The sequence below is a fragment of the Ovis canadensis genome, chromosome 2 (assembly GCF_042477335.2).
Source record: "Ovis canadensis isolate MfBH-ARS-UI-01 breed Bighorn chromosome 2, ARS-UI_OviCan_v2, whole genome shotgun sequence".
Lineage (NCBI taxonomy): Eukaryota > Metazoa > Chordata > Mammalia > Artiodactyla > Bovidae > Ovis > Ovis canadensis.
The window spans coordinates 27,216,507-27,228,659 of NC_091246.1; the positions used below are offsets into that span (position 1 = coordinate 27,216,507).

At 42.0% G+C, this 12,153-nt stretch overlaps 1 protein-coding gene across 2 annotated transcripts in view; it reads right to left on the reverse strand.

Moving 5' to 3' along the window:
• Positions 1 to 512: 512 nt before the first annotated feature.
• SPTLC1 (serine palmitoyltransferase long chain base subunit 1) overlaps positions 513 to 12,153 on the reverse strand; it is a 66,518-nt gene continuing 54,877 nt past the window's right edge. For both annotated transcript variants that reach the window (XM_069575608.1, XM_069575609.1), the window contains exons 13-15: positions 5,712 to 5,829; positions 3,536 to 3,609; positions 513 to 1,805 (exon numbers count right to left, since the gene is read on the reverse strand). In XM_069575608.1, the coding sequence (XP_069431709.1) occupies positions 1,712 to 1,805; positions 3,536 to 3,609; positions 5,712 to 5,829 (286 nt within the window). In that variant the 3' untranslated portion in view covers positions 513 to 1,711. The remainder of the gene's footprint in view (positions 1,806 to 3,535; positions 3,610 to 5,711; positions 5,830 to 12,153) is intronic.

Below are 12,153 nucleotides of genomic sequence, written 5' to 3' on the forward strand. Positions count from 1 at the left end.
TTGCATCCTGCTTTAGATTTGAGATATTGTCTCTCAACGTTTCACTTGTTTTATACATTTTTTTGCTTCTAATAGGTTTTTTTGTGGTGTGTATTACTGGATTGTGGTCGCTCTATGGCTTTAATTTAGGCTTTGTTTTCGGTTCATGTTGATGTGTTTCAAGGACTGAAGTTAAATAATATGTGCTGCTCCATTTTTTTCCAGGAACTTCCAATCATTTTTCAAAAGTAGCAATAAAAATCTAGATACTGCAATTTTGACTTTGAAAGGTTACAACCTTAATCTGCTTATAAAAAGAACAGGCCTGGCATTTTTGTAGTCATACGGGGCCAAGGCTTAAATCAGTATGAACCAATGAAATTTCTGATACTATATATTGAAGAAAGGCATTAAGGAATTAAACACCCCCATAACATACATACACACTCACACACGGACTACCACCCTAGGTCTGCAGAATTTAAAATTAAGAGACCATTCTCTTGAATATATTACATATGCAAATAGACTGATTATCAGGAATGTAGGTTTATTTAATTAAAAAACAAAACAGAACAGATTCATCCCCCAGAGTACTGTATCTTTTAAAGCAGCAGCAATCACAAGGCACATATGTACAAAATACATCAAGCAAAATAGAAACTAAACATTAAAAAATATATGTTATCTAAAAAGATGTTGAGGACCATTTGTTAATATGAACATATACTATAAAAATGATATTTTCAATATAATTTTATTCCTTTCCCTTTAACAAGAGATGGAATAATAATGTAATATCTATGCACTATCTTGTGGCACATATCACAAACATTTATATCACCCAACTTGGTCTGCTAAAGAAAAGAACAGATAGCTAAAGCACAGACTAAAAATTTTATTTTCAGTGCTTTCACATCTTTTTCAGATATCTGGAATTCATTAAGCTGAAAAGAAATAAAGGTCTCATTTTCTCTAGCTTAGAAAAAGCCCATGGTTATATGTCCCTAGGCAAACCCACGATACAAAAAAGAATACATTCAAGATATTCTAAAATATCAAGGACATGATTTCTATTTTGGGATGATCACAGTAACCCTCTTCAGAAAACAGATTAGAAATCAACAAAGACTAAATGTAAAGGTCAATTATACTAAAATAAAGTAGTATCTGATGTAAATTATTGCTCACTTAGGAAGTATAATGACTGTTCTCTGGTTAGGGATGCTAAGATTCAATGTTAGAAATGGTGCAACATCAGTATTTAGTGTATATAAAAATTCTAGGATTCAAATATATTATAATGAAAAGTTTATAATAATTACACAAAACTCTTCCTTTATATATATTAGCCACCACTAAGCTTCACATGACAAAGACTGAAAAAGATGTGGCTGGATTAGAACTTCAGTACATTTTGTATCATAGATGCTGAAGTGCCTCTAAGCTTTACTGGTGTAGACAATTTTGTCTATTTAGACAAATAGTACCAAATAGCACAATTTAAGTATCAGTTAGATGCTGTCATTAGTTTTTCCTTTAAAAAAAAAATAGATTTTGGGTTTTCGGATGTTTTCCTTTAAAAAGTCACCAGCATCCATCTCATGGTCAACACGTTGACATCCACACCGTCTAGAGACACTTTATCGGGTAACTGCAAGGCATTCTCTGCTCGCTTGGCCATGATTCTGAGGCCTGAGTGTGGTGTGTGGAGTGGCCACCAGGCCCCAGACTAAAGCAGCACGGTCTGGGCCACCTCGCTGATCGTGGACGCAGCTTTCTCCAGGTCCTCTTCTGTTTGTTCCACTGTGACCACAACCCTAATGCTGAGAAACCATAAGGGACACAAAAGACAGTCAAACAAGAGTTTACACAAAGGGTCAGCGGCCATCTGTTTTTGTGCATAAAGCTCTTCTACTGGAACATGGCCTACTGTTCACAGCCACTTTCTCACTGCCCCAGCAGGGCTGAGCAGCTATGGCAGGAACCTTGTGTCCTGCGAACCGCAAGTACTGACTGCCACTTACAGGAGGTGACTGTTCCTCCCTGGACTACTCGTGATTTGGTCAAGGTAACCTTGCAGTGGGGCTCTGCTAGGGCCGACAGGAAACTCTATGCTTTAAATCTACCGCTGCAAGCAGTACCAGGTTCAAAGCAGGGAGTCAACATTTCTCAAATTAATGAGTCTGCGGTTGTTCACAATTTTAATTCAGTAAGTCATACAGAGTTCTACAATATTTTGATGCAAGGCAAAGGTTTTCAAGTTTTCAAGAAACATCAGCTTGACAGCTCAATGCTACTCCTGTGCCTCTTACTCTGCTCTGCAAATATCTGCATCAGCCACTGGACACACATGTGCTGAGGTCAGCTGGGCTTGGAATCCTGAGGGCACAAAATTAGGGTGGCCCCTGTCCTCATGAAACACAGGCTCACAACTCAGGATGGTGTGATTAGAGGAGAGAGAGCAGGGTCTTCAGGGTGCGTTCCAGCTGCTGCCAGAACAGTCTTCCAGAAGCCAGCCTGGTGCTCCGTGTCTGCATGGTGCTCTGACTCCATATGCTCTTCTGGGTCTTTCCCAGGCTCCCTCTCGATGGTTCCTCTCAAACCTGTGCTCTGGGCTCCCCTGATGCACCTGTAGATCTCCATAACCCTGCATTCCCTGTTGGAAGGTCTCATGCCCACCCCAGCTTGTCTGATACACTCAATTTTCCTGGTTTGACTTATGCATCACCTGCTCTCGGAAGCCTGAGTCCCGCCCAGGCTAGCATTAACCATATCCTCCTCCTCCTCTGTGACCTGTGTCATGACCTTGAACACTCGATGTTCTGGGTATCTACCTCCTTGGACTACACTGTAAAGACTTAAGGGCAGAATAAGGATGTTCTGTTCAATGATCACTGATTTTACTTATTTTTTAAAATTAATTTATTTTAACTGGAGGTTAATTACTTCACAGTTATTATAGTGGTTTTGCCATACATTGACATGAATCAGCCATGGGTGTCCATGGGTATCCATGTGTTCCCCATCCTGAACCCCCTTCCCACCTTCCTCCCCATTCGAACACTTATTTTAAATCATGAGTCAAGGTACTTTCTCTGGAGGGCTGCTCAAACCTCTCTCGATTTTCCCCACTGATGCTTTGTTTTTCCTTGGGGGTTTAATAAATGTTTGTCAGATTAAGTATCACACAGTGCTTGGGCCAGAGGTGAGATGAAACCATCCACCAGACTGTGCCCTTCCCTGCAGGACTGTCCTTGTGGCAGAAACGGCTGCCACAGCACAGTGGCAGGTTGTAACCAATGGGAACCTGGGCTGTCCCAGTTCAGTCTTGGGATCACAGATGTTTCATTTACTAGAGTCCTGAGGGATTTGCAGTTAAAAATGGAAAAACATCTAGTTTAAGAACAACTGGTGATATACTATTTTTTAATGATACATATTCTTCCTTATCCCGTGATGATCTTTCAAAAAATTTCAAAACATAATGTATTTCAAAAGAGCTTAAAGTATTAAACAAAATGATGCCTCAGGCCATATTTTAAAGTCTACTAACCTCGGAGGGGGGAGGTACTTTTCTTCTTTCTCCAAGTAGCGTGCCTGAGTTAATGCGATGCCTCTGTCCATGCACTGTATAAAAAAGGAATATACCTGTGACTTGAACTGCAGATGTATGTGGGTGCTAAGTTGCTTCAGTCATGTCTGACTGTGTGTGACCCTACAGACTGTAGCCCGCCAGGCTCCTCTGACCATGGGATTCTCCAGGCAATAATCCTGAAGTAGGTTGCTGTGCCCTCCTCCAGGGGATCTTCTCTACCTAGGGATCCAAAACACATCTCTTGCCTCCTGCAGTGGCAAGTGGGTTCTTTACCACTGCCACCACCTGGAAAGCCCAGACTGCAGACCCTGGTCATTAAAACAGGAAGGTACACTGAAATGCCACCCTCAATAGAAGTCTTAATTCATTTTTCCAATTATAACTACCAGAAGACAAAATAACTACAAAATCATTCTGAGCACACTGTTCTACAGAGCTTCCTGCAATGAGGGAGGTGTTTACTCTGCACCTTTCATGGGCAGTCAGGGACCCACGTGGCTTTCGGTCACTATGAAACATGGCTAGTGCAACTGTGACACTGAGCTCTGAGTCTGACTTAATTCAAATGGCCATAGGTAACTAGGGATTACCGTTTTAGGGAAAGCAGAGTTAGGACAAGGGGAAACAGGACCAGCAAAGCCCTACAGTCTTACCAAGAGCTGGATTTAATACTGCCAGCAGAATCACTTCAGAAAGAAATTGCTCACAGGGAAATGGCAACCCACTCCAGTATTTTTGCCTGAGAATATCATGGACAAAGAGCCTGGCGGGCCACAGTCCATGAGGTCGCAAAGAGTTGGACACACCTGAGCAACTAACACTTTCAAATGCTACCATCACCTCTGATTCCCACATGCTACACTTGGGCACGGGGCTACCAGGCACAGAAAAGTCTGGTATCACACATGTTTTGAACAGTTTTCCCATACATTAGCCATCTGTCAACAATTTTAAAAAATTAACTAATGCTATCAAAATAAAGAAAGCATAAAGTCAGACAAGGGTAATGATTTATAACAGCTTTTCTTTGGGGTGATGAAATGGTTTGGAATCAGATACTGATACCTGCACAACCCTGTGAGGACACTAAAAACCACTCAATGGGATACTTTAAAGGGTGAATTTTACAGGTGAATTGTATTTAAACAACAACAACAAAACCCAATCAGAGCAAGAGGTGGTATAAACGAGAGAACAATCACAGCCAGCCTGTGGCAGCTATCAGCCTGAAGAGAAACAACTCTGTAAGCTAGGAAGGCAGGTTTTCCTCTGCTAGGAAAAGATGGAAAACAACGGCAGGCAGTGACGGTTGCTAATTCTACATTCTGGAAGTGTACTTGGAAAAGTTAACTCCTTCTGTAAACATCTGGACTGGCTCTGCTTCCTGGCTAGTTAAGAAACATTATAAACCATAGCTCAGTTTGTAAAAACAGTTGTTTTGTCAAGCAACTCAACAAAAACTTGGCAGAACCTCCTCTCAGTTCTACAAAGCTTGAAAAAGGGCTACGGTGTCATAATTCTCTTTTCTCTTTCAAATACAGAAAAGAAAAGGCAAAGAGGAACAAAGGCTTTTAAGATGGAAGCTGTGATGATGCAAAAACACTGTAAGAACTGCCTCTTCCTTCTTACAAATGCAGCTTTCACAGAGTATTCTGTTCCCTCCTCCAGAGCCTGCTCTCTCCTCATTCGACTCTCAAGATGATTTCCCAGAGACAGCCAGTGTCGATCAGGCCCACAGATACTACTTGGGACTTGTGAACTGTCCACAGACTCACTTTTTCTTTTTGTTATGAAGAAAAGCTATGTTAAGTACAGTATGGAGCCAACTGATTCACATGCCCTCTTCTGAGTCTCCCTCTGGAACAAAGTAGCAGTAAGACTAGCTGTTGCCACGAATGAGAAGAAGACAGAGGTGAGTCTGATCAGAACAGACACTCTGGCACCTAGACAAGGCCCATGTCCCATGACACAAAGTATGTGTGGAGAAACATTACTATTACCCTGACACCTGGCAGCACAGATTCAGGGCAGAAGGCTGAGGAAGGAACTGTCAGGACAAGCAGGACAAGGAAGCAGAGTGAGTCTGTTTTCATTTGCAAATATGTATGTATTCACCTAATAACTGGATACTCACTTGAGTTACTATTTCCTGAAGCAGTTTAACATCTCTCTCTCGACACCCAGTGGTCTCTTCCAGTTGGAGGTGCAATGCTGGAGAAATAGACTCCCCCACTACTTTTAGTCCAGGAATGCTGAAAGGAAAACACATACAGAAGCATAAATCCCCTTCCAAGCTCAGGTTGTGCTTGTGCTCACTTGCTCAGTTAAGTTCAACTCTTTGTGTCCCCATGAACTGTGGCCCGCCAGGCTTCTCCGTCCATGGGGATTCTCCAGGCAAGAATACTGGAGCGGGTTGCCATGTCCTCCTCAAGCTCAGGTTCCGCACATATCAATAATCTTATGAAGTCTGCATTAATGAATGTGACAGAAACTTGGAACTTTCATGGGAAACATCATGTGATGGGATTCTAGATCTGACAAAGCAAGGTAAAAACGCATGCTCTGGGTAGTGCTTCCCAGGCTAGGACACCCTGCAGCACGGCTGGGAAGATGGTTCCCTGTCTGGAGGGTCCTGCTGGGCTCACATTTCACAGGGAACACGGACATCGTCTCCAGCCTCCCCCCAGGTGGTCTGCATGCCTCACCCAGCTTGGCTGGGACTGCCCTGCCGCAGTGGGGCCCTCTCAGGTCCCACGCGGGTCATGGGCCTCGGTCTTGCCGCTTCCTCTCCTCATCTATTCTCTCGGGTCCTCCTGCTGGTGCCAGACATGCCTGGTCCCGGCCCACTGTCACTCCCCTTAGGGCCTCCCTCATCACCCACTCTAGGAAAGCACCTTCATTTTCTATTATTTTGTCTTCTTCATGGACAACTTATTATAGTCAATAATGTTGCTTCCTTATTTTCTAAATCTTTAGTTTGTATCTTGTTTTTCACAAATTACAGGAATGACTTCTGACACTGAAATTTTATATTTTGACCACCAGCAATGTTCAGCTTGTAAAGCTGCCTTCTTGTGTGCATGTTTCACTTGAATTACAATTCTTTTCTTTTTTCTTAGGATTAACAGCACAGAAACCTGCTCTTTCTCAAGGAGAAAAAGAGATTTATTTAGGGGTGAAAGTCTGTATTTTCAAATGATTATTATAGATGTTATGAGAACCACAGGCCATACTAGTTAGTCAGGAATGGTATGATTTTTGACTTATCTCGAGGGAGAGAAACCATAATAGATGTCTATTTGAAACTGGGCTAAACATTTTAGATTGCTTTCATTTAGTGTGCTTTACTTGGAAAGATTTGCTTTTCCCTTAGACCAAAATGAATACAAAAAGCACTTGGTAGCATATTCAATTCCTCAAATATCTTTAGGACTCACCACGCTTTTCCTGAATGACTACTTGTGCCAAATAGCACATGAGGTGGGGAGGCTAAGATCACCTGCCTTTCAAGCCACCCCTGAACACCATTAACTTACATCTACTTTCTTTACATATAATACATCATGCTAGGATCTCTCAATAAACCAGGCTGCAGATTTGAATGGAACCTTAGATTCTAGACTTCTAGAATACTGGGAAACCTTATAGATCAGTTGTTCTACTAATGTAGAGACTAAGTAATATGCTTTCAAAACCCATCTCCTAGGTGAATTTTGAATGTGTTAAACTGTATACAAAGAAGTATCAATTATTTTAGGTCATATACTCAGAGAGAACTGAAAATATTACTTTTCAAACAGCATTTCCTATGAATAAAATGGCCTGGGTTTTCCTTGTTAACAAGGAGGCACCTAAAAGCCCAATTAAGCTTTATTATTTGATCAAATGGGCTCATTTCACATGTTGGGTGGAGCAAGCTGGTAGGAGAGGAATGAAACAAAAACGCCCTCTTTCTGGCTGCCTGGATACTGATGCGTTAAAGTTTAACTAAAACCAACGGACAGAGTTATAACTTGAGTTCAGAAACTTAGAAGCTGTGTTTCAGAGCCTATTATACTTAAAAATTTTGGAGACCTTATTATCAACCATATTTCTTTACCAAATGGAAATCCTAAGCATTGATCTAAGTCCCAGGGACAGAACAATCAATAATTCAGACACAGGCTCTATCATGTGCTTTCTGTGGGGAGAGCACTGGGCATGAATAACTGACAGAATTTAAGGACTTCAAGATTCCAGCAAGGATTCAAACTAGCATAGGCCATTGACTTCCTCTCCCAAATGCAGCCTCAGAGATGACGGAAGCAAATCTCTGATTCAGTTCAGTTCAGTTCAGTCGCCCAGTCGTGTCCGACTCTCTGCGACCCCATGAATCGCAGCATGCCAGGCCTCCCTGTCCATCAATAACTCCCAGAGTTCACTCACACTCACATCCATCGAGTCAGCCATCCAGCCATCTCATCCTCTGTCGTCCCCTTCTCCTCCTGCCCCCAATCCCTCCCAGCATCAGAGTCTTTTCCAATGAGTCAACTCTTCGCATGAGATGGCCAAAGTACTGGAGTTTCAGCTTTAGCATCATTCCCTCCAAAGAAATCCCAGGGCTGATCTCCTTCAGAATGGATTGGTTGGATCTCCTTGCAGTCCAAGGGACTCTCAAGAGTCTTCTCCAACACCACAGTTTAAAAGCATCAATTCTTCGGCGCTCAGCTTTCTTCACATTCCAACTCTCACATCCATACATGACCACTGGGAAAACCATAGCTTTGACTAGATGGACCTTTGTTGGCAAAGTAATGTCTCTGCTTTTCAACATGCTATCTAGGTTGATCATAACTTTTCTTCCAAGGAGTAAGCATCTTTTAATTTCATGGCTGCAGTCACCATCTGCAGTGATTTTGGAGCCCCCCAAAAATAAAGTCTGACACTGTTTCCACTGTTTCCTCATCTATTTGCCATGAAGTGATGGGACCCGATGCCATGATCTTCGTTTTCTGAATGTTGAGCTTTAATCCAGCTTTTTCACTCTCCACTTTCACTTTCATCAAGAGGCTTTTTAGTTCCTCTTCACTTTCTGCCATAAGGGTGGTGTCATCTGCATATCTGAGGTTATTGATATTTCTCCCGGCAATCTTGATTCCAGCTTGTGCTTCTTCCAGCCCAGCGTTTCTCATGATGTACTCTGCATATAAGTTAAATAAGCAGGGTGACAGTATACAGCCTTGACGTACTCCTTTTCCTATTTGGAACTAGTCTGTTGTTCCATGCCCATTTCTAACTGTTGCTTCCTGACATGCATATAGGCTTCTCAAGAGGCAGTTCAGGTGGTCTAGTATTCCCATTTCTTTCAGAATTTCCCACAGTTTATTGTGATCCACACAGTCAAAGGCACAGTCAATAAAGCAGAAATAGATGTTTTTTCTGGAACTCTCTTGCTTTTTCGATGATCCAGTGGATGTTGGCAATTGGATCTCTGGTTCTTCTGCCTTTTTCAAAACCAGCTTGATCATCAGGAAGTTCACAGTTCACATATTGCTGAAGCCTGGCTTGGAGAATTTTGAGCATTACTTTACTAGCGTGTGAGATGAGTGCAATTGTGCGGTACTTTGAGCATTCTTTGGCATTTAGAAGAGATTAAAAAAATTTCTTAGAACTGAATGTTGGATATACTGTCTTTGAAAATGTTTATCTTTAAGATATTTCCTGGAAAATAATAAAAACCAATAAGCTAAATGTAAAAAGCTAAAAAAAAGAATAAAATAAAAATTCAATGAATGAAGGAGGTAGAAAAATAAGGGAAAAAAAAAAGATCAATCAAAGAAAACAAAATCAAACTTAAAAAATGTGCTGGGCAAAAATCCTGGAGAAAGTATCATAAATTGAAAATGACAGAAACAGAAAATAAAAATAGGAAATAATACATACACAGGAAAGATAATCATAGACTATATGCTCAAACCAAAGGCCCCAACTCCAGAGAGTCTGACAGAGGAGTCTTGCTCAACTCTGAAGAAATACATCATCAAGCCTGGTCTTACACAGTAGCTCCATAATGCAAGACAGTGGAAAAACTATCAATCATTTGAAGCTATCACAACACTGATTCCTAGGTTACGTAAGGCTGTTGGAACCAAATATTGTAGGCCCATTTAAATCACAAGTATGGATATAAAAATTCAAACTTTAAACAGTGTAGAAAAATATACTATAATCAAGTAGGGGTTTACTCAGGAATACAAGAATGTTTTAACATCAAAAAATACAGTCATCCCTGTTAGTAACAGGCACATGCTGGGTAAAGTGCAGGAGTGGAAATGGGTTTCAGTAGTTTCAAGTTTACATGAGAGGTGAGGATGTGGAGAAGGCTAAACAATGGGAAAAAAGACGGACTACACAGAGAGGCAGAGCAATGAGCTAGTTGCTAGAAGAGAGCATGGGGTCATGGGAAAGAAAAATTTAAGTCAAGACAAGGCTGCTGCTGCTGCTAAGTTGCTTCAGTTGTGTCAGACTCTGTGTGACCCCATAGATGGCAGCCCGCCAGGCTCCCCTGTCCCTGGGATTCTCCAGGCAAGAACACTGGAGTGGGTTGCCATTTCCTTCTCCAATGCATGAAAGCGAGAAGTGAAAGTGAAGTCGCTTAGTCGTGTCCGACTCTTAGCGACCCCATGGACTGCAGCCCACCAGGTTCCTCCGTCCATAGGATTTTCCAGGCAAGAGTACTGGAGTGGGGTGCCATTGCCTTCTCCGGCAGAGAAAGGAGAGGAGACAATCAAAGGCACTCGGTTTTAAGACAGAAGAGCTATGATGGATGGAGGAACACCTCTCTGGCTGTAACACGAGGGAAGACTGGCTGGGATATCTGCAGGTGTACAAGTTTGTGAGGGAAAATGAAGGAGTTCCCAAGGGAACGCATGAGCCAAGGCTGTCAGCTAAAAGTGGGTGGAGTGAGACAGAGGGCAAGGGATTTTAGAGAGGAGAAGTTTGAAAGAGCTGGGAAAAATGGAGGATTGGACTTAAACATACAAACACTGCGAGACAGAATAAAGGGCATCTGAGGCATGTGTTCATGAACTGACAGTGACTCCAAGGTGCTGGGCTGAGTAGGTTTATTAACATTTCATAAACCAATGTAAGTGGAAACAATAACAATATCTCTCTACCATAAATCATGCAAGAACTTTTGCTATGATCATCAAGTCAGATCAGACTTTAATTATTTCTGCCCTTATATTATCTGGAACATCTGTGACCTACTTATTTATCAACTGTCTTTTCCATTTATTAAAGTTTCTAGATTCCGTATCTGGGAACAGGGATAGGACTTCCATGACTGAGAAGGCAGGTTTCACCTTGGAAAGGCAAAAAGAAACACCATAGGAAAGGTGACATAATTTTCTATAAGAGCCTGATGATGTCACCAGCCTCAATTTTTTCCCCCTCAATTCTCAAGGCATTTTAAAGAACTACTCTTGTATAGTTAATATAAACAAAATAAACAGAATACACATAAGGTTCACTTCACTTTCACTAGTTTCTTTAAGTAATTTAAAATAAAACAGTATTTTCTGAAAAGTAACATGGACAGTATGAATCCACCGTCATCTAATTACATCCTTCTGTCCCTACATTCAAGAAGCGGTGGCTGCGCAGGCACAGGAGATCCGAGAGGAGCTACTCCAGGTTCAAGGCCAGGAGGGGCAGCCATGAGGAGATACCCTTCGTCCAAGGTAAGGAGCAGCGGCTGCACTTTGCTGGAGCAGTCATGAAGAGATACCCCACATCCAAGATAAGAGAAACCCAAGTAAGATGGTAGGTGTTGCAAGAGGGCATCAGAGGGCAGACACACTGAAACCATACTCACAGAAAACTAGTCAATCTAATCACACTAGGACCACAGGCATGTCTAACTCAATGAAACTAAGCCATGCCCTGTGGGGCCACCCAAGATGGGCAGGTCATGGTGGAGAGGTCTGACAGAATGTGGTCCACTGGAGAAGGGAATGGCAAACCACTTCAGTATTCTTGCCTTGAGAACCCCATGAATAGTACGAAAAGGCAAAATGACAGGATACCAAAAGAGGAACTCCCCAGGTCGGTAGGTGCCCAATATGCTACTGGAGATCAGTGGAGAAATAACTCCAGAAAGAACGGAGGGATGGAGCCAAAGCAAAAACAATACCCAGCTGTGGATGTGACTGGATGTAGAACCAAGGTCCGATGCTATAAAGAGCAATATTGCATAGGAACCTGGAATGTCAGGTCCATGAATCAAGGCAAATTGGAAGTGGTCAGACAGGAGATGGCAAAAGTGAACGTCAACATTCTAGGAATCAGCGAACTAAAGTAGACTGGAATGGGTGAATATAACTCAGATGACCATTATATCTACTACTGCAGGCAGGAATCCCTCAGAAGAAATGGAGTAGCCATCATGGTCAACAAGAGTCTGAAATGCAATACTTGGATGCAATCTCAAAAACGACAGAATGATCTCTGTTCATTTCCAAGGCAAACCATTCAATATCACAGTAATCCAAGTCTATGCCCCAACCAGTAACACTGAAGAAGCTGAAGTTGAA